General features: G+C 33.0%; 1 protein-coding gene across 6 annotated transcripts in view; it reads left to right on the plus strand.

The window, feature by feature from the left end:
- The window catches only part of Ndufs1 (NADH dehydrogenase (ubiquinone) Fe-S protein 1, 75kDa), a 268,993-nt gene that overhangs the window by 109,848 nt on the left and 131,382 nt on the right, over positions 1–27,763 (plus strand). For all 6 annotated transcript variants that reach the window (XR_004227954.2, XM_031932105.2, XM_031932108.2 and 3 more), the window contains 1 exon segment: positions 20,058–20,410. Coding sequence is in view for 5 of the 6 variants with exons in the window: in XM_031932105.2 (XP_031787965.1) it covers positions 20,058–20,410 (353 nt within the window). In the remaining variant the exon portion in view is untranslated.

Here is a 27,763-nt window from a genome sequence, read left to right on the forward strand (position 1 = left end):
GAGGATGGCAGTAGTTGAATTGGACCAGACCAATGCTGCCGCCCTGCTCAACAAGGGAAATATACGCATCGGCTGTGTAAACTGCCGAGTGCGGGTTCGAGCGAGCGTCACGCAATGCTACCGCTGCCTCGGCTACGGGCACGTGAAAGCTAAATGTAAAGGCCCTGACAGAAGCTCAACAGATAAGGTGCTACCTTAGCAAAGACGCCAAGACGTCTGAGGATAGGACAATGCACACTACAAGTACCAGAGCGTGCGCAGTCTTACGGACGGCTCTAAACGCAAGCAAGATCCAAAGATAATGGCAAAGATACTCCAAGGAAATCTTCACAGGAGTAGGCTTGCGCATGATCTGCTAACCCAACATGTGAGGGAGCAGAAAGTCGATGTCCTACTGACCAGCGAACAATACAAGAACCTAGATCTGCCCTATTGGATATCTAACAAAGAAAAAACCGCCACCATTTGGGTGCCCGGGTGGGGGTTAGCAAATGAGGTACGGGAGAAGATTACGTACGGGGAAGGATGAGTCGCATAACATACTTAAGCGTACATCTGTCACCGATACTTCAGTGAGAAATTTGAAAAATTTGAGAAATTTGAGAAATTTGAAAAATTTGAGAAATTTGAAAAATTTGAGAAATTTGAAAAATTTGAGAAATTTGAAAAATTTGAGAAATTTGAAAATTTTGAAAATATTAAAAAATTTTCGATTATTTGAGATATTTGAAAAACGGGTATTAACAGAGGGGAGAAAAAAAATTTCTCCTCGCTTGAGCTCAAACTTTTTCTAACACGCTTGGAATGGACGATTTTCTACGCTACTTTTAGGCATGACAAAAGGTTCATTTCATGCGCGTGTTGGGAAACAAATAAATTAAACTGAAGACTCTAGCTAACTAAATAAAACTGAGGACAACAAAAGATTACTGTTGTCTGTGTCTCAATTTCGACATTTTTCTGCTATCATCTGCAGTTCATAACTTTTTTCTTCAGTTGTTTTTATTTGTATTTTTTGCTAGGGATTTAAGATATATTTATCAATTAATATAAAAGTAAATATTGTATTTTGTATTTCATTTCGGTACATAATAAGAATGTTATGGTTGTTATAATCCTACAATTTACATTATATTATAAATATAAATAAATAAAAATGTTCAATTAATAATATTTTATTGTTAGATTTTGTTAATATAATTAATACTGTTGTCAAATAATTACAAAGACTTTGAAAACATTTTTTAATACTGAAAATTTATTTCTATTTTATTCTATAATTTTAAAACTGGTCCTGTGAACTAGTAGCTATAACTTTTTATAGAATGTTGGCTGTATTGAATATATTCATTTATGTTCGATGGTAATTAATTATCGTAAATCGTTTTTGAAATCGTGCTTTTGATTGGTTAGAATTTATGAATCTGGCAATCTGGTTGGAGCATTTCAAAAACGTTCCACAAGATTTAACTACCATCGAGTGTACATCTAATATTTAACAGTATTTTTAATAATGACACGTGAAATAATTAAATATCATTACAATTAATTTGTAAATCGCGAGCGAAGCGAGCGTTTTTTTCTAGTTTATAATTAATAACATCCTTAAAACAACCTAAAACTATTGAGAAGAGAATAGAAGGAAACTTACTATCTACACCATAATCCACCACAAGGTAAGAGTAAGCAACATAATTGCGGACATTTCACTGTGACAATACACCGTCCGAGATTCTATAGTCGAAGACAGGAGTCCGTGAATCGCAATTCGTAACTGCGGACACATCAACAGCGTCCGCACAAAACAAACCTGTCCGCTTTAGCAGACAGCGCCGTCAGACGATCGTCCGCATAAACCTCGGATACACTAACATCTACTTGTCCGCGTTACATTATCCAATATACCTCTAGTAACAATAAAAGCTCTCGAGATTATGCTGGTTACCAAATTAATAAATAATTATTTGTAGAACTCGCACAGCCCGTCCTTATACCAAGCACCGTCTTTACAAAAGTAAACAAAAAAAATATATTAAGATAAGCCATGTGTTTCTCTAACATATTGTGAAATTTAATATGCCGAATCTTAATACAATGTGTAATTAATAATAATAATGTAAAAAAAAGGACACATTGAAAATATGTTGCTTTTCAAAAATTATTGTTTTTGAGTTATGCATTTTTAATGAAAAAACTTTTGACGCTCAGCCTTCTTTTGAACTTACAAAAAAGTTTTTTTTGTAACACAAGCACGATTTTTGCGTTTTTCGTACCTATTAGGCGGGCGTAAAGTAACTTTGTTTAGACCGGCGGGCAAACAAAAAATGAAAAACGCTCGTTAAAATTTTTTAAAGAAAGTGGTCAATAGTTCACATCAAATATACGTATATGTATGTGTGTGTGTTTGTATATGATCATGTACACGTGTGTGTGTATGTGTGTGCTTTATGGACTCGTCTGCGGCTCGTAAACGCCCTCGCCTTCGGCTTAGGCTAACTCAATTATTCATTCTGTAAAATGTATTGATTCACTCATAAACATTTCTCTTAATAATAACTTATTTTAATACTGGCCTGAGTAAAACAATTTTACGGCTTCTCTTGCGTTATATCCGTTTCTGACCAGGCGTGTAACGCTTATTGGATACGAGCCTTACGTGTAGTCATACGTTATTAGATCACGTTTATCAATTCATGCCTATTTGTTAATGAAACAATTATGCAGCAATTGTAACCTTCTCTAAACATTACACGGAGAAAAAATAAACGTTTAGGGTACTGGTAACCTCAGTAGAATCTAATTAACTACTCGAGCATAAAAAAAATATGCCCAGTGGGCGCGCATCAGATGCGCAGAAAGTTTAAACTTGTTCGCCTACACCTGGCCGCAGCGACTCCCCCCCCCCCCCCCTCCCCCTCGCACTCTATCGGGTTTGCAAATGCGGAGTATAGTAGACTTGTAAGTGTCTATACTAGGGGTGTGCGAGTACCCGAAAACTCGAGTTCGAGTCGTGTACTCGAAAAAAATGAGTACCTGAACTTATCGAGCTACTCGAATTTTTGGATCTACTCGAGATTTCCGAGTTACTCGAAAAACTCGAGTAGATCGAAATTTTCGAGTTTTTTTTTTATTATTATTAAATTTTCGAGTTACTCGAAATTATCTGACCTTGAATAATTGGATATTTGGATGTTAGGTATATAATTATAACTTTATAATGTATTATCAGGCATATGATTCAATAAATGTGAATTTTGAGTAGCTTACAAAAATTTTCCATCACTCGGCAATTTGGTCAAAATTTAAACTTTGTTGTTAAAGGACATAAGTGAATAAAAAAATACTGACTGATTCTGCATGTGAAAAGGATAAAAAAAGGTATATATGTTTTTTTTGTAAACCTAATAGTTTTTGAATGAAAAATAACTTAATATTGAAAAAATCAAGTTTATTTATATTATATATGTTTATAAAAAGCTACTCAAAATATACATTTATTGAATCATATAAATAAATAAATAAATCATATAAAGTTATAATTTTCCTATATTTAATGATATAACAACTTGATTTTTCAATATTGAGCTTTTGTTACTTCAATCTTTTCTAAAATATAATTTTTTATAAGTTTACTTTATAAAAGTATAAATCTCTCAGTTTATACTTTTTTGCGTCCATTTTTATACATTGGACTTTAGAGTGTATTGCATCGATGATAAGCAATCATAAAGAGCCACCAATGCACATTGATTCAGTCACATGGTTCATATATAAAAACGAAAACCAATCATGCATGTAGAACCACTGAATCACAATCATAAAAACGAAAAACAACCATATAGTCATAATCACACTACGCGCAATGAGAATTATCTATTTAGTGAAAGGTTCTAGTGACGTCAACCAGTACCACCAGAAAGTGTACATTTAATTCCAGGGTCATCTTCAGGTGGTTGAAGCATCCAGCGACGCCAAGCAGCATTACTTGCAGTGTATATCTAACTCAACCACCAATGCCAGGCAGTCTAAATCCAGCTCTAAGATTGTTTTTCAATAGTTGAAACAGCTGGTAATGCCCACCAGCAATAAAAAGTAGTGTGAATCCAGCACTGCGTTGATTCCCAGGTATCGAAATAGATATCTATTTTGATGATCAATGCCATGCAGTGAAAATTAAGGTCTTGCTTTTATCCGGGTGTTTGAATGGCCAGTGATGAACAAATAGCTCTCAGCGCATGCATGACAATTAAGTTATCAACTAAATAACTTGTAAACCTGGAGAAAATCACACTGATTTAAAACTTAAAATCACATTATTAAATCACTGATGACGCACTAGATCATATACCTATAACCTCAAATAATTTAATACTCAAGAATAATTAATAAACATACAGACCGGCACCGAATTCCGAGTGGTTTGATCCAGCTTTTGGAACCTTTTAATATCTTCAGGCTATCCTAACCTCTCGTTGAACTTCTTTGCGCATCAAAATACTGTTTTTATCCTGACAACTGAAAAATAAAAACACAAAGAAATATGTTTTTATCATAATAATTTATACTATACTTTAAGACACTTATCTGATCGTATTCGTGTTGATTATAAAAATCCAAAACACTTTTAATAAACACAACAGCAGACATATTCTGACTCTCCGCGATGCAACAGCTGAGCAGAAATGGATGAATTTGTCCAGCTCATGCCGAAAATCAGGTCTGTTCGTTTATCTACTGGTCTGTTCATTTGTCTGCTGTTTGTTCGTTCATTTGGAAAACGAAATTGTGTATATAGATCGCACTGCGAAAATCAAACCCGACAACCCATGGTAGATCTACAAAAGCTAGCGTCTGTGTGAACGTATCCTAACGACTATCGAGCGTTATAGGCTGTGTCTACAATCACGAAATACGATTTAGATACGAGGTAAAGAAGCTGTTGCGCACAGCGACGCCTGTTCCGAAGCCAATTCTGGAGTGATGCAGTCGACCGTTTGCGTGTTGATAAGAAGACGAAATCTAGCAAGTACAAGTGTTCAGTGGGATAGACTGGTAGTTACGACGAGGTGTCAAGTGCTAGAATTCGTAATCTGTTCTACTATTCTTAAATTATTCTTAAATGCACGCTTACAGCGTGAAAGTATACGGAGAGTAATTCCGTAATTTGAGGTTATTTTGGTCACTTTGGCTTCCCGAGTTCTTCCCGAGTTTTAATCGAATTCGCAAATAATTCGTCTTCGAAACTGGAGATATACTACTATACTCGCTAGTTAAACTAGTAATGATTCGTAACTAATATTTAGGTGATAGTACGTAAATCTATATCTAGTATAAAAAACAAGATAGGTGATATAATAAAAAATTCATTGTAGCGAGTACCAGGATTTGAAAAAAAAAAACGAATATTCTTATGGTGTCTTCGATTGAGAAAATGTTCTAGCCAAGCCTAAACTGTATTTTATTGTATATTTGTATGAAATATACCTTCATAAAATAGTTAAAGCCTCTATCTTTATTTACAGTGGATTGGTGAATGATTTCAAATAAAAAGTACTAAATATGTTTTTCGAGCAGTCAAAGGTTGCTGAATAATTTAAAATCAGACTTAACAACTTATAATTACAATTGAATGAGTTCATATTTCACCAGGAACCGACAAAAGCAAATTTCATACTTTTTTTCAAATCCTGGTACTCGCTACAATGAATTTTTTATTGTGTCACTTATCTTGTTTTATAGTAGATATAGACTTATGTACTATAACCTTATAGTATTTCAAATTCAAAAATTTATATTCGTGGTTTTTGTTATATTCTTTAGGAGCATGGAAGAGGAAGTAATTTGGTGACTGTGGTGGACTTAAAAGTTTCTAGTGCTTGCTTCGGCTGGATTAGTAGAATTAAAAAAAAAGAAGTCATATACTGATGGAACTGATCTACCTTCGTTGAAGCTTTGCGCTCTCCCAGTTTCTCCAATCAGAGAAGTGTAACTTACCTAAATTCTTTCTAGTTTATAATTTTTATTTGTCATGGATTTTTAGGATTGCATAAGAAGAAAGGACATGATGGAAGCAAGTAGGAAATCGGAACATCTAGTACTAGCAAAGGATAATCAGCCCTACCGCACTATAAGAATGGACGAAAGCTCGCATCCTCATAAAACAAGCTCTTTTTAAGTCAACTTCAGCTTCCAGGCTCCGATCAGATGAGTATAACTCCAATATTTGAAGGGTGATTTCTATTTCTATTCTTATACTGTTTATTTCTATTCATTTTTAAGACTACATAAGAGGAAGGAACTAATGGAAATAACTAGGTACAGTCTAATCTCAGTAAAAATAAGTGAGCCGATCGCTGCCAGCAACACTGCTGGCCTCGCCCTCGGGTACTCCTGACACTTAGACGAAGTAGCGTCAGCAGGCCTATGGCAACCGCTTCTTCACGCCAGCTTTTATACCCGACGACAGCAGCGGCGAGTATTAAAGCGGCAGTCTCAACGGCACAAGAATGTCTAGCTACTGAACAGTATTCTGGGTCGATCGCGCAAGCTCATCGCTCGAAAAATCAAGAAAGAAGATAAGTGCAGTGGTGCAGAAAGTGCAGCTAGTGCATAACTAATCCCGAGTCAAGCTCTCAGCCGCAAAAAGTCTATCTCATGCAGGCCAAGCCATTCGAGCTTCAAGATGTGAACTTCTGGTGACCGACCACTATGTAAATCGTTCGCTTTCACTCGAGCATTGCTTTCGGTTTGAAATATACTAAGACAGGAGCCAAGAGACCCAGCCCGTTGAAGATAGCGGATTTTAGTTTTACCGTTAAATTGTTTTAGATTGTGGGGCGATTTTGTTGTTATTTTATTGGACTTTTCCTTTTTTCGCTTTTTTCCTAATGAACTTGCCGATTTTTTACGTGCCAATATCCCGACTAACTCAGTAGTAGGGATGCTTTCACGACAATGTCGTAGTTTTAGAGAACGATATGCTTGTTTAGACAGAATTCAAATTATGGACAATAAATAGAAAATAATTTAATTATCCACACGTACCTACACTGACAGATTGAAAGTTTTGACTTTTAATTGTCTTTATTTATTGAGAAAGAAAGGATTTTTTCGACATTCAACAATATTGTGCTGTGCTATTTTGCGAATATCATCCCTAAGAGCTTGATCTTAGCTGTTCCAATGGTTCATATTTAAATCTGTTCTAATATTTTATAGCGGAAACTTTTCTTTGAAAATGTGATAAGAGAATACTTGATATTATAGTGATATTTAAAGTGAACTTGACGCTTTGCTGTATATAATAAAAATCTTGATAGGAATGGTTTTATCGATTATAAAAATATTCGAATAGGAATAACTTAGTTAATAATTATATAGTTTCGAATAGGGTATTTAACTTAAGAACGAATACAAAATAAATTATTTATTTGAAATTTCTTTTTCAAGCGATTAAATTTTTGAAACTTAAAACTATGAAACAATTTTTACATAATTTATCAAATTATAAAGTTAACATCAATTTAACTTTAGTAATAATGAGCCTTAATTAATATTCCAATTATAAAATAAAAAAGTTAATGTTTCAACATTACCACATAATAATTTAGATCTATTGCTTGTTACTATATTTCCTGAAGTCGAAAATATCCTTTCGTTTGGTACTTGAGAACCTACAATACTTAAGTAGTCCAATGCTACTTCTTTTATTCTAGGGAATGATGTGTTGTTTTTCCAATACTTTAAAATACATTTTTCAAAAGAGAGACAGTTTTCTCTTAACTAACGAGAAATGTCTTCAGTTAATTCCATCTCAATTGAATTTATTGTCATTTGATTATCTTCTATCTTTCTTTGTAAAAGCTGCATTAATGAATTAGGCTTCGTAACTACAAAAAGATTAATAAAAAAATATATTATTCAAATCAAATTAGATAGATAATTATAATATAATATGATCTAATTGAATATCATTTTTCGGGATTCGTGTGCTTTTTTTATTGTGACTTGCCTTTTCATTATTCGCATTTAATTATCTCTCCATCAATAATTTTTTAAAAATTTCTTCAGCTCTTTCTTGACCGTCACTCTCAAGCATCCTGTTTTTGTAATGTGGATTAACAATCATTGCAGTTATCAAAATTTCTGATTCCATGTAATCATTTAATCTGGCCTATAAAGTATACAAAAAATTAGTTTATTATGAAAAAGATATATGAACAAGAAATAATCCTTTTTTTATATTTTAACCTGAATATTCTTTAAAAGAGATTTTAAGAGTACTTTTTTTCCTCTAGAGCTATCAATATTTAATTGTAATTGGCCAACAATCAACATTACTACAGGTATAATTTGGGAAGCTGTAGAATAAGTTTGTCCACTCATGAGTACAGTAGCTTCCTTAATTGGTCGAAAAACTTCTGTATAGAGTTGCATTAGAACTCAATCATCTTCTTTCAATCTCGGCATATTTCTTTTTTCTGTTATCACAGCTTCTACTGGGATTCTTAAATGAAGCATCCTTAAAAACACATCATATTGGCTATTCCATCTAGTGTCAACTTGCTGAATCAATTTCAAGGGAACATTATCAGGGTTAAGTTTTTTTTTATATTCCTCCAAAATTTCTGCAGCATTCGTAGATTTGAAAAATGGGCTACAACTTGGCTTACAGATTTTGTTAATTCATCAATATTTGGTAAATCTTTTCGGCAGTCTTTGACTGCCAATTGTATTGTGTGGGCAAAGCAAGCTATCCTACTCCATTCCTTATTTAAGTTTACAGCTTTAATCATATCCTTGGCGTTATCTGTCACCCAAATGATTTTCTTTCCTTCAATATCAATAACCCATTCTTCTAACATTTCTGTCAAATATTTTTCTATGTTAACAGCTGTATGCGAACCAATTATATGCCGATTGTTTAACGCGATGCTTTCGAGCTCAAAATTTTTATTTAAGTAATGTATAGTCAAACTTATAAATCCACAATTTGCTCTTGAGCTCCATCCATCTGAAGTAAAAGTCAGAACATTTACATCTGGAATATAATATTTGAAACGTTAATATGCAAATCAGAATAGTAAACATTTATAGGTCATTGGCTAGTTTATCTTTTATTTTCTGTACTTCTTCATTATAAATTTGTGGTATGACATTTCTTGAAAATGTTGTTCTAGCAGGAATTTGATATCTAGGTTCCAAGGTGTGCATTAAATACTTGAATCCTGTGTCGTGGACATCAAATGGCTGTAAATCTTTACATATCATGTATGCGAGAGCTCTTGTGATTGTTTGTGCTTTACTTGATGTAGGTTCGAGTGGTGTTTTTTCGACTTTTACATCAGCTTTTGCTATGGTTTGACAGTTATGAATGCTTGCACTGAGAAAACTATGTAGTAAAATTTAGTATAAACCTACGAAAAATTACTATATAATATAGTAATGGAAGGTCATACTTGCTTTCTATTAAAAATTACTATTTTATGTAGTAAAAATTATGCCTATTGAAAATTACTATATAGGTTAGTAAATTTTCTTTTTTCTTTTTTTCTTTTTTTTTTTTTGAATAAATGAAGTTTGAAAAAATTAGGATTGATTTTATTATTTTATGCCTGTTTCATCTCGCAACGGACACTTGCCTTTTCGCACTATTCACAAATTCATTCACACAGATCAGGTTTCATGGAGATTTCGATGACGCTCGCAGTTTATAGCCCTATTTATAACCTAACCTAACTAATTCGCACGCATATGATAAAGTCGCTTACATGTGTTACGCTGTCGAAGATGTACGGAAATTTTCTTGTATAGTAATCGTCTATTATTTTCACCGCTTGCGAGTTAAGAGTTAGACACGACGCCACCTAGGTGTAGGATTTATATATCTGATATCATGACAAAATTTAATTATCATCGCGAAATTGCAAGTATGTATATATTAGGAAAAGGATATTTGACAAATGAAAGTAAAAAATGAATACATTGAGAAAACCTTATTTATTTAGATCCATAGTTGATTAATATAATAATAGCCACCCGGCAACAGAACCATATTAATAATTTTATATACTTTCTATTATATACTTTCGCCCAATCAAATTCATTAACGTTAAAAACTTGGTAAGCTTGAAAGTGTTCGTTATAAAAACAATCCTTCATTTTTTTTGTAATAAAAATGAATTTTGATTCATCAACAATAATTTCCTGCACTACATGAAATATAGGCCCTGAAAATAAAAATTCAACTAAAACACTATTTGTTTTTATTATTTTGTCGTAGTATTTAACTGATTTAACGCTTACAACATTTTTCTTGTAATCTTCTAATTCTGCAATGGATTTGTTTTTATAACAATTTGATTTAAATATCGGCTGGCTAACTTTCACCGTCACAAATCTACAACTTAAGTTTAGTTGATGCTTCATCGCAATTGTTTTAGTAATATTCACACGACTTGTCGTACTTTGAAATGTATTTTTACCTTCTTGATTTTTACTTTCAAAGCGAATACAACTAATTTTCCATAAGGGACCAAACAATTTCATAGATATCGGGTAGTGAATAAGAAAGTGATGTTTTGGCTTAAATTTGTTTGAAAGACTTTTACTTACTGATAAATATTCAAATATTACCGATTCTAATACTTTATAAGTTGATGGATGCAAAATATCACTGATTACAATATTTACTAATTCTTTTAATAGTAAGTACATATTCCAGTATTCATCATTAGTTGGTATCAATTCACCAATTATTAAATTTAAGTTTTGAATAAAATGTAACATTTCCGAAGACGACATAATGACGCAACCATTTTTTATAGATTTTTTATTCAATTCTATTGGATGATTTACATTATATCGTCCTCCAAAATCAAATCCACGTAATCTTATATTTAATACTTCTAATGTGAAAAGTTTCCTATCGTAGATAAAATTTTGGAGTAAGAACGCTACATCATATCTACAGATTCCCTCCAAAATATCGTGCATAGCATCAACAGCAACGTTTTGTGTTAAATGGAAATGATTAATCTCATGTAGAACACAAGTTTTTTTTATGCCTGAAATTTTTTGATCATTTAAAGCTAAAAGTGTATCATAGTTTTCTTTAGTACGAAGTTTACATTCTTTTTCTCTAAAGATATCGTTTTTTTCAGACTGTGTTGTAAGACAATGATGACAAAATAATTTTACATTAAAGCTTTCTGAAAAACCAAGTATAGAATGCAGTCCAAGATTGTCTCCAACAAATAAAACTAATTCAAAGTAAATTATTTTTAGACCATGAGACGACTCAATTTCCACTCCAAAATTGTTTAAACAATTTAACTCTTCTACTACTTTACTGAATATGATGGTATTCTTAAAAACTTGTCTATCGAGTGTATTAAAAAGTATGAACAAAAAAATGTTTTCGACTTTAGATTGATATTCTGGTGGCAGAACAGGTATATTTATGTATACTGCACCGACTTTTGCAATTCCTTTATGAGTACCTAAGGGATTATTGTTTTCATAATCATCGAAGTACATAATTAAAGGCAGTCAAAATTCTATTTCCAAACGTTAACGCTCTTTCTTTCCAATAATCGGTTTGCACTAAATTGCTTATAATTTTACTGTTTGATTGTAATGTTTTCATGTACTTAATAGTTTGATCGTATAATCCTGGCAGTTCAAAAAATTTTTTTAAAATTAGTCTTAACGGAATAAATTGGGCATGTATCGAAATGTGAATCAAGGTTTGAATCGAGTTTACATTGCGATATTCTTCTCGTTCACCAATGTGATAACTCTGAGGATCTATAAACGTTTTTAGACTTCGGAAATTCTCTAACCTTTTAAACTCTGAGTCTATAATGTCCAAGCAATTTGAAAAACTACCTAATAACGTACTAACATTTTTTGACTTATCTGTATGTTTGCTATCAACTTCTCGTACTACTTTTTTTTTTAAAAGTTTAAAAATACCTCTAAGTAAATCTTTAGTTTCACTTATGATTTCATTTACATATTTCCTTGGCATTTTCTTAAAATTTGAAATTTTCGTACTATAGTTTATAACAATCTCCTCAAGATCTTTGCTTATTAAACAATTTGGTTTTATATCAATTTCATCAGATGAATCATAAATTATGGATTCTTCTGATTCACTATCACTAGATTCACTTTCAAATGAAGCTATCATTGGTTGATGGATCATTTCATGTTCAGATTGAGGTTCAAATAAAGCTGTCGTTGGTTGACAGATCGCTTGATCTTTTGATTCTTGAATATCTACGTTTTTACTTATAAGAAGCGAATTATGTTTACGTAAAACATGTTTTCTTAGACCATCGCCTGACGAGTAAATTCGTTTACAATTTTTGATGAAACAAAGAAAAGTATCAGATGTTTTATGATACGTTGTCACATGGTCAAGAAGTGATTTATAATTTTCGAACAAACATTCGCAATTATCACACGTTATTTCATCCATATTCGACAACAAATTTACAATCCACGTATATGTGCTATAAGACCTTTGACTTCTAAAGTAATGTTATCGAATTGTAGATTTATGTTATACAATATTTGTTGTAAAAATACCCAAATAGTTTGGGAGTTCTTTGGGTATTTACAATCTAAACTAAAAAACACATGAAACGCCAAATCCATTGCCTTTAACGCCCTCTTGACTTCGAATAACTTGTCGTTGACAACAACGTAGTAATTTGATATTCTTAACACTTCGCCAACTGCAACGATTACCGGCTGCAATGTTTCATGACTCTGCATGTACCGTTGTTTTAAATCCAGTAACCTGGGTCGAATATCGTTGGATACCTGTAATAGAATTTTTTATCAGTAAAAATACTGATTTGTACATACTTGTATGTATATCTTCAGTTGTAGTTTTGCACTTGCTATGTGACAGTACAATCTACCTACCGTCTGTGCGTGTGTTTATGTAAATTACCTCGGCTCTTAAAATAACCGTTTCTCGACGCTCTTGAAACGTTAATTTTCGAGGTGGATCACCGTTCTCAGCTGCTTCTTTAGTCCTTTTATTATTTCTTTTCGGTTTGATTAAATGGCATAGTAGATATAATATAATAAAATCTTCCTTTTCTAAAAGTTAAAAAAAGCCAAAATAAATAATACTATAATTAAAAATCAATTAAATTATATTATTTTTTTAACCTGCACTCAATTCTCTAGTTTTTAGGATATTTATTAAAACAGATTCGTCCAACCCCTTAACTCCACATGAAGCTAAGTTTTCAATTAAAATAGGTTTAATTTTTGTCCATTGTTCTATAGTAATTTGTTGTTTGTCCGGATACATCAACTTGAAATCAATATGAAATTAAAACAAAATATATTAAATTAAATATATAAGCGTTATAAGCCAATAAAAAATTCATTCAATTATTAATTATTCTAGTAGTTTACCAATTCATATGCTCGTTGCACTTTTAAGCATGCAAACTTGTCTATGTACTCGTACACTGATAGATTAGCTTCGACTAACAATGATCTCCGTTCAGCATATGACTCAGTCCATTTCCTATGCACTTCTTCCCAAGGCTCCAGGTGATTAGATAACCAATTGATATTATCACTTTCTGAAAAATAATATTCATGAATACAAAAATTAAGATTAGCATATCGGAAATTAAAAAAAACTACTCACCATTTATTTGTTCAAGTTCCTCAGCATCTAATAGATTTGCTGGTCCATTTCTTTTCAAATTTGTTAGCAAATTGGCTTTCCGCAGAACCGACTTTGAGTAGTTGTAGTGGTTCCACAATTTACCACTGGCAACTAAAAGCTGCTCGCCTTGTTTAACAAATGCTGTGAAGTACACACTTGGATGTTCATGTATAAAGATACTGCAAATCTCATTAGTAAGTATCTCGAAACGTTCTTTTGTTATTCTGAAAAAAATATACATGAAAATTATGCTTCACTTTTATCATCCAACTGATTTTTGCAAATCAGCTATACGATGAATTCAATTCAATCTAATAAGATTTTCAGAAATGTGCTATTTGATCAACTCAACTGATTTTCACAAATCAGCTATTCGATTATTCCAGTTCAATCAAATAAAAGATTTTCAGAAATAAGCTATGCGATGAGCTCAATAACTGATTTTCACAAATAAGCTATCCGAAGAGTCCAATTCAACCAAATAAATGATTTTCAGAAATGAGATATTCGATGAAATACTTGTTGGTGGTTGGTCAGTTTCATCGTATAGCTGATTTTGAAAAATGTGAACAAAGGATGATTTAATGAAAATCAGCCATTCTTTGGAATTATTACAGAGAATGGTTTAGTATACATTGTATACTTGATGAAACTAACCCAGAGAGTGCTTTTTTAACTATCAATCATCTCTACTTACACAAATCTATCCAAACATTGGTCAGCATTGACATTTCTTAGTAAGTAATTCCGCTCTCGAGCAATCACTTCTCGTACAAGCAAGGACTTTACATTATTTTTTTAGAGGCAGTCTCTTGTCTGAGCTTTTTTTATATTCTTTAAAAATTATCTTTCCATTAGTCCGCTTTTGTATATATTCCTTTAGTCCCTCAGATAAGAAACATTTTCATTAAAAATAATTCTTGGTAATATAATATGATAATAATTAATAGTTTCATACGTACTGTTGTTATTTGTAATTGAACCCCTTGTTGATTATCTTGCTGCTCTATGCCTTGAGCATCACCTTCAGGATCCCTTTCCTGTGCACCTCGAGCACCATGTACAAGATCTTCCTGTCCTCGAGCACCAACTCCTCGTTCTCTTTCTTGTGCACCTCGAGCACCACCTTCAGGATCCTCTTGCTCTATTACTACTTTTGCTTCTACTTCAAACTCAGCGTCAAATTGATCCTTAAAGAAATATACCAAATAAAGATTAGATTATTTATATAAAATTGAGTAAACGTACATGCTCACACACATTAGACGGTTTACCTGGCCGTCACCTTCATCTGCCATACTGTATAAGCAGTCAAGCACGCATAAATGATAAGGGAGAGGACATAAAATCACCTCTTACCTATGATATGCAATGAACACATGAAAAAAAACTAAGGAAATGAGGTTAGGATACAGGCCCAAGTTAAATTCGATTTTATGATGATGCAAGTTAATGACACCATACAATATTTATAAAAAATTAAAAACCCGACACTTCTTTGCATTATAATGTATCCAAAATGTACTTACACTGAGTAAAATCTTTAGAATCCTCCAACTGCTTTGGCGTGCACGTGTCCGCGTACGGCGTCGATCCTTAACCTACGTAAGAACGAAGTCGATGTTCGCGCCGTAACACAGATACTGTATACACGTTCGAGAGGGCTCGGTGCTCGGCTCCGCAACGTTGTAGAAATTGCCACACACACTAAAAACCCGATGTGATCGTGCACTGCTCCGTATTTTTTATACTTATGTTATTATTTACGGGTAAAATCAAGGGCAAAATGCAGCCGCTCAGTCGTACGATTCGCGATGCCGCTAGACGCGTTGACGACTCAACCTAACCTGACGAAATCAGTGCTGCCATAATTGAAAAGTTATACTTTTTACTATTTTATATAGTAAAATTATAATCAATTGAATATTAAAAACTTTTAAAAAGACTTTCTACTATTCTATATAGTAAAATTTCCTGGACTTATATTAAAAATTATTATTATTGTATTAAAATTTTCTATAAAACAAGTATGACCTGATATTACTATCAAATATAGTAATTTTTAATGTGTTTGTAGTAAATTTTAATATCTAGTTTTCTCAGTGTGTGGTGCCGATGTAATGCAGACGTACTTCCATGTTTTGTTTTGATTTCCCTAAAGCATAAGTTACACTTAGCTGTATTTTTGTCTATTCTAATAAAAACATTCCAAATACTACTTTTAAGTTTCTTTCTTGGTGGCTCTTCATCTTCATCATTTTTTGATTTATTCTCAATCTCTAATTCTTCTTTTTTAACAGTGAGTAGTTGTAATCAGTGAGAAAATTCAATTAAAAAATATTTACTTTAATGGACTTATCAATTACAGTAAAATTATAAGTTGTTTCTCTCTCAAATATGTATAATCAATTTTCATGGCACACCGTGGCGTAAACCTTGATTTACTGTACGCTCGTGTAGAAAATGCACTCGTTAAATCTCGGTTTACACACGTTCTATCATAAAATATGGTACGATACTAGGGGGGTAAAGGGATTTTATTTTTTAATAATCGCGTGGTTAGTTACACTGATCATCACGGATCATAGAAAAAAAATACACATACGCGACACTTCCCGACGCAGTCATGTGTCACGCTTCATTACACGTGCGCGCGATCAGCCTGTGTATAAAAACCGAAATCGCAATTACGGGTACGAAAGCCCGCGAATTTGCATCAAAGCCGCTCTCGCTAAGATATTATCCACGTATAGCACTTGCCGTTTCTATATCCGATAATAATTGCGCTTCGATAACGAATCGATCTCCCGGCCTCATTTTTAATTATTCCGGCGCCTCGAGCGCGGACGGAAAAAAGAATCGTTGGATAACTCGCCTATATAATAATAATTCATCATCGCAAATCACCCGCACACAGCTTTGAAAAAAAACGTTGGATAACGTTAAAAGTATAAGAATCACGCGGCGCGTAAGTATACATCGTACTCTCTCATTTTCTCCGTCGAGCATATATGTACAGCTTGTGTTCGATTAATCGGTGGAATTATCGAATTATCCTCGCAACCGCTAATGCCCCCCGCGGCAGTATAATCCGACGCGTGTTCGCGAACATATCGCGGACGACGATAATCTTGGCCAATTACTATGGGAAATCGTACACACGCGAACACGTGTTTTCCTAAACGGACGAAAAACGCGTCGTAACCCTCCGATGATTTGAGCGCCAGGAAGTGTGAGAAAAGCAGGTGAAAAGTTGCAGAAGAGAGAGTGAGAGTGAGAGAGAGAGAGAGAGAGAGAGAGAGAGAGAGAGAGAGCGAGAGAGAGACGTGTATAAAAGCCTCGCGACTGCTGCTCGAGTTTCCTCCCCAAGGTCGCGTCGGCAGTGGCGAGCGTGTACGATTTCTCATAGCAATTGGCCGAGATTATTGAAGGTCGACGCATGGAATTTGCATCTCGTGTGTGTGAGTGTTGTGGCGAGAGTTAATGCCGCGAATAGCAAAACATCGGCGCGGGAATTCTTTGAGATTTTTTTTTATCGTTGACGTTATTGAATTTAAGCTCGTAATTCAGCTCGATAGTGAATACCCATAGCGGCAGCTTAGCATTTGTCAACCACTTACGGAAAATTGTACGCGCTAAAAAAACTACTTTACCGAAATAGTATCGTAATATACTATTATTTTTAAATAATCTTTACCAATTTAAAGTATTTTTTAATTTGAAAGGAAATTCTGAAGTTAACACGAACATAAATAAATTTTAAATTTTTCTTACAGCAGTCAAAGTAATTTAACATGTAATGTATCATTCAAAAATTATATTTAAAATAAAAAAGTGTATACGAAAATACTATGCTATTATAATTATATCAAACATTCCCATCTGTTTACTTACCTACAATCAGATCTTCGGAAGACTTCTGAGGATCTTCGTGACAACTAGCTGTATTACTGCTTGAATCCATGTTAAAGTAACGTATTGGCTAAAAATTGTTAAATTCTCAAATTTAATTTAAACAGAAATAAAATAAAATTTAGTAACTGAACAACCTTGAGTTAAATTTTTTAGGCCATCAAAATTCCCTTATTTATTTAATTGTAATTTAAAAAAAGAATATTTATTTATAGATCATGCTGCCAATTATATCCAAAGAAAACAATAATTAGAAAAGTTTTATGAAAGCTTTATGGCTAAATCTATAACCTTATTTATGAAAACATATTAGTATTGAGGAATCTCCAACCTACAGTCGAGAAAATTGAGTTTTTCGTACGCCACTGCTCGACCCTTCTCTATAAAACTATGGGAATGTACTTATATTGCACTCGTACTTTTAAAAACGACGCGAACTTCACGAATTATATAATTACTGTATCCCCTAAAATCCAAGATTAAACATATCCATCGTTTTTAAGGGGGAAATTCTACCTTACATATGTAAACTCTACTTGCATACTCGAAAATATATAAATATCAAATACTTACCGCAAAGTGTTCTCATCAGTACTGTCTTTGACGATGCTAATGCGCAAAAACTCCTTTTCTTCTTTCTCGTTCGAAATAGTTGAAATTATTCAAAATCTAACCTACGCATTTAAGAATGCTTAGTCGCAAGCTCCTCCTAGGGGGCGCCAGATCCGTTTTGAACCCAGTTAATGTATGTATATCACACGGGCATGCTCTTGTCTGTGAGCCTGTGTTTGTTAAGTCACATAGACATGATACATACGTAATATAAACACACATAACATGGTTGTGTTACATTGTATATAATATATTGAACACGGCTATATTGCCGGCCCTAAAAACAGCGTATTTTAAAGCGTGAACGAGAATGCCAAACAAGTCTCCCCACAGCAACCCTGAAAATAGGCCGCTCCGCGGACGAGCATATATGTAGCGCGCTTTTCAAACTGGGATTCACAACTGTTGAGAAAATACTCGCCCATACAACGATATGCACACACACACAGCTCATAGCCGTACAAGAGCGGAGCAGAGGTCCGAGGGTTGCTACCTGGGTTTTATTGCACCCGACCCACCACCGACGCGACGCTCCCCAGCAGAGACGCAGAGGCACAGGGACTCACTTCTTCAAGAACCGCAGACCAGCCAACACATCAGCGGCACAACAAGCTTTCTCTATTTTGTTCACACAAAGTTTATTCAGTGTATTATTATTAATTCTCTAAAAAGTGTCATAATTATATTTTGCTCGTTTGTTACTAGTTTCTGTAATAACTCTGTAATACGAACTCGGCTGTGTTATTTAAATAAAGTCTCTTAAATAAATACTACGATTTCAACCTACTTCCAACAACAACTGCAGTTACGAGAACAGTAAGAGCAGTGCATTTTTTTGCGACTTCTATAGGGCTTGACCACGACCAGCTTAACCTATAAGCTTATTGCTTAGTTTATATACGAACGAAAAGCAATTCGCTAGTATAAGCTTTATGAGCTCTCACTTTCATTGCTGCCTGCTTTACTGAGGATGTCTTAAAGCCATGCGTGAATATAATTATAAAATTTCGAGTGGTTTGATAAATATATTGTTAAAAAATAATCTCGAGTAGTGCGAGAAACTCGAGTAACTCAAAATATTCGAGTAACTCAAAATATTCGAGTAACCCGAAAAATTCGAGTAGCTCGGAAAATTCGAGTAGCTCGGAAAATTCGAGTAGTTCGAAAAATTCGTGTAGTTTGAAATATTCGAGTAACTTTACTCGACTCAAGCTCGTCGAGTCGAGTTTTTCGATCGAGTAACCCGACTTTTCGAGTACTCGCACACACCTAGTCTATACGCGTACTGTTGGGCTCTTTCGCCACCTTGTGTAAATTCTACTGAGCTCAGTAGATTCAACGTTTTTTTTCTCCGTGTATGCAATTGAAATAGCAGAACGAATCTTTTAATTAGTCATGTTTAAGCGCTAATCCATACAAAGTTAGATGAAGCTAACAAGGATCAAAATAGTACAGTAGATGTTCGTGGTTCGTGGTCAGGTGATCAGAGGATTGCCTACCAGTCCCGAGTTCAAATCTAATTGTAGAATTTTTTTTAATTTCAGTATATTTTATCATAAACAATAATATTTATTTTTAGTTTCATATTTTATTTGAAAATAGTGAACTGAATTTTTTAATCAGTCTTTTGAACTCGCCTAACCTTTTACTTTTTTAAAAGTTAATTTTTTTTAGTCCTAATTTATTAGAATTTTAATTTTTAGGATTTAAAAGTGTTTTGTCCTCTTAAATCATATAAAGAAGAAGCCTCCAAAACTTATTCATAAAAACAATTTTTCATATTTTAAATAGAAGTGACTTTAATTTAATTTTTATACATTTACTTTTCTAGCTGCCCGAGCAATGCAAAATCTTTCGTCTAATAAGTGTGCTGCCATAGCCGGTAAAATGGCTGACGCAGAAACTTTGATTTGTGTTAAGGATTTATTAAATTCACTTGATAGTGAACTTTTAACAACAGAACAACAGTTTCCCAACAGTGGTGTAAGCATTGATCTTCGTTGTAATTATTTACTGAATAATAGTATTTCAAAAATTGAAGATGCGGATGTTATTTTACTGATTGGAACGAATCCAAGATACGAAGCACCAATAATCAATATACGGCTTCGAAAAGGCTACTTACATGGAGAACAAACAATTGGGCTTATTGGACCAAATATAGATTTGACGTATAATTATAAGGTATTATTCTTTAATACTATTTAAAAATATAATAGAAATAGAATATAATAGAATAAAATAAAATAAGATTTAATTTCTAAGTACTCGGAATATATCGTCGCTCCTTACGAAGAGTAGCACAGTTCAAATTTTCAAACGAAAACTGGCACAACTCACGATTTGCCGCGAAGAGTAGCACAATTCAGAAATGCCGTCAAGAGTAGCACAACTCACGTATTTCACGCGAAGACTAGCACAACTCACGTATTTCCCGCGAAGACTAGCACAACTCGCGACTTATATTACTTAAAATGTGAGTATTTTACGTTTTTATTGGATTATTGGGTTAGTTAAGTTCATTAAAACCTTGGACAAAGACAGACAAACCTCAAAGTCTTGAAAAATTTCGAAAATTTCTTAAAATAGTGAACAATTAAAAAAAATGCTTGTAAAAAATTATTGTATTTGTGAAAACAATGTTAAATTCGGTAAAAAGTTGTAAATTGTAAACTTTTAAAAATGTTCATTAGGAACAGTTTCGCAAAAATCGGCAAATTTTTATAGAAAATCGTTGTCGAAAGTTCGAGTTGTGCTGGTTTTCGCAGCAAATGCGCAAATTGTGCTAGTCTAGCGTGCGTCAAATGAGTTGTTCTACTTATGACGGGAAATTCGAACCGTGCTACCCTTCGTAGGAAGCGACGATATATAAATGTCATGCATAGTCTTTAGCTTGTTATCACAGATTTGTCTGCGATTACCACAAATTCGTACATACATAGATACGTTTAATTATGATGTGTAAGACACATAAATCAACTTATTTTTTTGCGTTATGTTAGACAACAACGCAGACTAGTTTTAATAACAGATTGATGGATACAGGTGACAAAGCGCATACACAAAGCTATAATAAATAATCTTACATTCTATTGCACTAGAGAATTGTCAATAAATAGTTATGCAACACTTGATTAAACTCCGAGAGCGAAAGCAATGTGCGTAAACTTTGTGGAAGCGAGTTCCATTGGCGGGCGCCCTGCGCCTTGAACTAATTGAAGCTAGTGTTTGTTTTTTTCCGAATATATCCCGCAACGACCTGTCCGAGATCCTACATTCGTTTTTCTGGAACGGGACCTAAAGGTATGGCGGTTTCCCTATGCAATAAGCTTTGTAGATTAACACCGCCGTAAAATACGTTCTTCTCTTTCTAATGTCCATCCAGCGCAGCGTTCTGCTGAAGAAAGTAATATGCTCGTACCTCCACACACCATCGATACATCTCACACACGAATTTTTTAACCTCTGCAATATAGTCTAGAGTTTCCTCGACACGTCAAGATACATTATAGAGCAGTAATCCAGGAGAGAGGTGACAAGATCTTTGGCCAGCCGCTTATGTAACGTCTCGCTGATACAAGAAATAAATTATTTAAGCTCATAAGGAACTGTGTTATCTTTCGGCTAACTGCTTCCACCTGTTGTTTCCACGTTAACTTTGAATCCATGACGACACCGAAGTCAGTTACAGTATCGAAAAATGGAACAAAAACACCAGTCTAAGAAAGCTTAATAGAACCTCGTAAATCTTTCGTTAAACTTAAGAAGTCCAGCCTGGGTTGAATCCTTCAAAAAAAAAAAACAACAGAATATTTGTCCAAAAGAACTTTTTTTCACGTAAATTAAAAAACAAAAAATATTTTCTGAAAATATTTACAATATACACTATTTCTACCGAAAAATATCATATATATACATCAAGCTGGGAGTAACGGAAATTCTTATAAACAACACATCAATCATATCCAGCAAATTTGCTCGCTTTCTCAGGATTATTTTTGATTATCGACTTCTCTTTTAGACAAGTTGACTCAATAGATAAAAATGCTTCTAGAGGTACAAACATAATTAAATTCTTAAAAGGCACGTGATGGGACTCAAACCCAACTACGTTACTAATACTTTACAAAAGCTTTATTAGATCGATTATAGATTATGGGTGGTTTATTTACTTTCTCACTCAGACCCTCGAAAAACAGTGACTCGAAAAAATACAATATGCGGTAATTTGGTTAGCGATGGGCTTCAGAACAAACACTCCGACGAATATTCTCTTAGCAGAATCTTTAACTCATTGAAGAACGAATAATCTTCTGATGCAAATTGTATCTCAATAAAACTTATTCTAATGACGATCTTCCGGTTCACAAAACCATACTTAACTTTAACAAACTTGCTTCAAACAAAACAAATCTAAGAAAATTCAATAACATACTTATCCAATCTTGCATCGAAAGCACTAGCTCCAAAACAAATCTCATTTACACTAAAAATAATAATAATATGTACACCTATGATTACAAAATTTTACTATCTAACATTGAATTTAACACAGAAATAGGAAAACAAATTAAAATTCATAGTAACCCCAACCACTTAAACAACAAACTAATTTGCAATGAAAATGCCAATGCTTTCTTTACAGATGGCGGCAAGTCTGATTTATTGATTTCTGTCGGAAGTGCTTGTTTTTGCGAAGCCCTAAACGAAACCATAACAATAAGTATTAACGCAGATTGCTTCGATATTTACTACCGAATGCATAGCTCTTTATGACGCTGTCAATATCGCTCTGAAAAATCCTAATCGTAACTCTCTGATTTTTACTGATTTGCTAAGCGCCCCAAAACTCATTAAAAAATCCCACATTAAATGTAAAGACCAATCGTAGACTTTTTCCCTTATTCGATAAATATAGGGATTGCCCTATATTTATCGAATAAGGGAAAAAGTCTACGATTTTTCTGTTAAAACAACAAACAAATATCGCATTAATTTTAACTGGATCCCGGCGCATATAGGGATCTCAGGAAACGAAAGAGCTGACAACTTAGCTATGCACGCTGCAAGTATTGAGGATTCCAACAGATTCAAAATCCCTATTACACATTTTAGAGAGGAAGAGTCAACAGCGAGGCTATAATTCAAACTATGAATTTTGTAGAAAACGAAAGCCTACTTGAAGGCAACAATTTTTACAATCATTTTGAAGTTAGCTCCAATCGCGTAAACTGTCTGTTTGTACTTCTAAATTTTTAGAAAAACTAAAAGTCCTATCAACATTTCCTTGAGTAGAACGATTCATTAATCTTAACACTACGGCGCCACAGACTTGGTTTTTCATTAAAAGCTTTATTTCAAAAGTTATGTGTAAGAGAAAAAGGGAATTTTTAGCTACGATATCTCCTTAAGTCGAGAATCTCTCCGAAAATGAGATTTTTTAACATTTTTGGCTTGTTTGTCAACTGCATTTTGCGTACGAGTTCAGGCTGCAGCTCAACCTGCTTATAAGTAAACTATTTTTATTAATTTATTTTTTGATTTTTCATAGATAAATTTTTTGCTTCCTCCTAGAGGAAGTTTTGTAATAGTAAAATTTTCAGTTTCGCTAAAATTCCGAAGAAACGCATTTGGAGGTGTTTAGAGTTCGAATAATGCGTTTTTAGAAAATGTCCGTGTGGATGGATGTGTGTGTGTGCGTATACCGTTATGATTCTGGAACCATGCGACCGATCGTAATAAAATTTAACATGCTTATATGTTTTCTGATTTTGAATTCGGGAAACATATATATTTTTTTTATTGTGATTCTGACCATTATAGCCATTTTTCGATTTTTGAAAAAATATTTTGCTTTTTTTTATGATATGATTTATACAATATATTCAACAATATCGTATCTAAAAGAGCATAAAATTGACTACTTTTCCCGGAAGATTTTCCAGATTGACCGTTTCGTTCAATTTTTATGATAAAAAAGGTGATTTTTAAAAAAATTTAATGTCTCTAAAACTAAATCGTCAAACTTTTTGAAAAAATGTATGGCAATAAAAAACAATAATATCTATTTGCTATAAACATTTTAAACTATTTCGATGACTAGTTTTCAAACTAAAAAATATAGGTTTTCTATGTGGTACGATTACGGGAGTAAAAATGCTTTAAGTTAAAATTTTGGGAAAATATCGATCTTTTGATTACCTCGGCTAGGTACTTTTTGCAGCTTATAAAACCATTTAGTTTCAAAGATATCCGGATTCAAATTCTTTTTTTCTCACCCTGTATTACTGAAAATTACTATTTCTGTTAAACTTTCTAACCCGCTCACTAAAGTTCAGAATGTTTTGAGTAAATTCATGATTTTATAAGGTTATGAGGACTCTACGGTATTTAAAATATTGAGGTTTAAATTTTTTCATGAAAATTATATGATTTGATATTGTGACTAGTGCTCCTTCAGTAAAATAATTAAGATTGAAAATATTTTAAAAATCATTAATATACTGTATATTTAAACAATATTGTATCTATTGGAAATATAAATTTTGTTGAAGGAAGTTACGTGCTAAAGAATTGGCAGCGGTTTTTTGTTTGAGATTGTATAGAAATTATGTTTTAAGAGATAGACTCGTTTAAATTGACTCGGTTTTTTTTAATGTTTTAACCTTCCAAAAGTCAACTTTATATATCTATATATTTTTTGGCAACTTTGCATTATATGATTAATTATCCTAATAATTTGTTTAACAAATTTATCCTTTAATAGCTGTAACTTTGTTAAATAAATTTTATTCTTAATCCCCACATTCATCTGAAAATCACATATTGTCGGTCCTAAAAAGTTGTTATGAGATTTAATATTAATTTTTTTCTTCTAATTAAAGTTTTCAATAAATATTTTTTAAATTTCGAAATTTTTTAAACATTTTTCGGCAACTTTACAAATATTGCACTTCTATTAGTTTTAACCAAAATAACTATTTGTTTATGTCCAAACCAATTAGATTTTTTAATGTAGGAAAGATCTGAAATGTACTAGTCTTTGCGGCAAATCTGAACCGTACTAATCTTTGTAGCAAATCTGAACCGTACTACACTTCGTAGGGACCGACGATGTGTTCTAAACAAAAAAAAAGAAGATATGGTGGGATGTAAACATATGAATAGAATTCAAGAAACTCTGCGGCATCTTAGTCAAAAGATCAATTTATGTATTGATTTACCTTGATATAAATTGTATAATGCAGAAAACGTCAAATAACTTTAAAGATATATGAAAAATACTTTTTAAGGTTGAAAAATTTCAAAAAATGTATCTATGAAAAATCAAAAAATAAATCAACTATCATTTACAGGTGTATCCGTCCCCTAAAATAATCCAGGTGGTCTCGATCTCGCAAGCCTATATTCTCGAGTTATAGCCGACTTTTTAGGCATCATTCACACGCAATAAAATAAACCCACAGCAGAAAATATTTTTTATTAGTTGGTTTTTAAAAGGTCAAAATACCGTTTCCTCTGAAAAATAAAGCTAATTAAAAATTGTATCAAATTTCTGATCTCGAAAAGTGTATTATACAAGAATCGTGAAAAATGAAGTAAAGCCTCTGATTACCGATCTCTTTGAAAGAAATTGATGTTTTGATCTATGAAACCTCCTTAATCGATAGTTTTGCTATAATTGCTTAGTCCTAGAGAAAGCTTTGTAATAGTAAAATTTTCAGTTTCGCTAAAACTCCGAAGAAACGCATTTGGAGGTGTTTAGAGTTCGAATCATGCGTTTTTAGAAAATGTTCGTACGGATGGCTGTGTGTGTGTGTACGTATACCGTTATGATTCTGGAACCACGCGACTGATCGTAATAAAATTTGACATGCATATATGATTTCTGATCCTGAATTCGGGAAATTTTTGCTTCCTTCTTAAGGAAGTCTTATAGTAGTAATTTTTGGAGTTTGTATAAAATCACGTGGAAAGTGTGTTTTGATGCATTTTTAGTCGAAAAATGGTGTTTTTGAAAAATGATTGTACGGATGTATCTGTGTGTGTGTGTGTGTGTGTGTGTGTGTTCGTTTTATACGCCTGTATCTCGGCTTCTACTTAGTGTAGAAGCCGAGATATCCAAGTCTCATTTTCTAAGTTTTTACTAGTAAATAGTGGAAAAAAGTCCAGTTTTACATTTTGTAGACGCGTTTTTTTATATCTTCTTTTTAGTTTTGAGATTTCAGTTTTTTCTAATAAAGTTATTGGAAAAGTTAATAAAAGTAAATCGCTTAATATGTACTTGAAAAAAAAAAATTACCCATCTTTTTACCGCGGAAAATTTATATTATCGTTCGTCGTAATTTTATGATACACCATAAAGCTCAATTTTTTAAAACTATTTTAATTCGAAAAATAAATGTTTAATCTTAAAAAAAACACGATTATTAAAAATTATTAGGACTATACTTAACTTTAATTTTGAGTAATTTCATGGGGCAGGTCCTGAAAAAAACCTGAAAAATATCGTTTTTCTACGTGACGCAATAACTGGAGTAAAAAGGCAATAATCAAGTTCAAATTTCGGATTTAGTTAGCATTATATAGCACCTTAATCCCTTTCTTTATGCTGTTTATGAAACCAATGAGTTTTAAAGATTCCAAATTTGTTTCTCACCCTGTATACTTTGCATAATTGAAAACTGCATTTGAGAAAAGATAAATCATTTGCCTGGCTAAGTACCCTGGCTAAGTTCTTTTTGCAGCTTATGAAACCAATTAGTTTAAAAGTTATTAAGATTCAAATTCTTTGTCTGTCACCCTGTATACCCCGTTACCGTAAAGTTCAAAATGTTTTGAAAAAATTCATGATTTTATTAGGTTATGAGGACCCTAAGGTATTTAAAATATTGAGGTTTGAATTTTTCCCAACACGCGCATAAAATGGGCCTTTTTTCATACCTAAAAATAGCGTAGAAAATCGTCCATTCCAAGCGTTTTAGAAAAAGTTTAAGCTCAAGCGGGGAGAAAATAATTTTCTCCCTGTTTGAGAAGTACCGGGAGAATTTTTTTCTCCCCTCTGTTAATACCCGTTTTTCAAATTTCTCAAATTTTTCAAATTTCTCAAATTTTTCAAATTTCTCAAATTTCTCAAATTTCTCAAATTTCTCAAATTTCTCAAATTTTTAAAATGTCTCAAATTTCTCAAATTTTTTGTGCACGATCTCCTACCCAAATTCCACGCATAAAAGAAGTCCAACACGGGAATAAAAGCTATGTCAGACTCGGGTGAGGTGTTTGCACCTCACCCACGCTTGACATAGCTTATTTTCTCCCCTTGTTACACAATGTACTATTTTCATGAAAATTATATGATTTGATATTGTGACGGGTGCTCCTTCAGTAAGATAATTACTTACGCGGAGCGTGCGTAAAAGTACATTTTACGCACACTGTATCAAAAATACCTTATAAGATCCAATTACAAGTAATTTCCCTCATTGTAAAGTACCTGACAACACTTTTAAAAGTCTTAGCGGAATCCCTTTTCCGAAG

This window comes from Nasonia vitripennis, assembly GCF_009193385.2.
Source record: "Nasonia vitripennis strain AsymCx chromosome 1 unlocalized genomic scaffold, Nvit_psr_1.1 chr1_random0006, whole genome shotgun sequence".
Classification (NCBI taxonomy): Eukaryota; Metazoa; Arthropoda; class Insecta; order Hymenoptera; family Pteromalidae; genus Nasonia; species Nasonia vitripennis.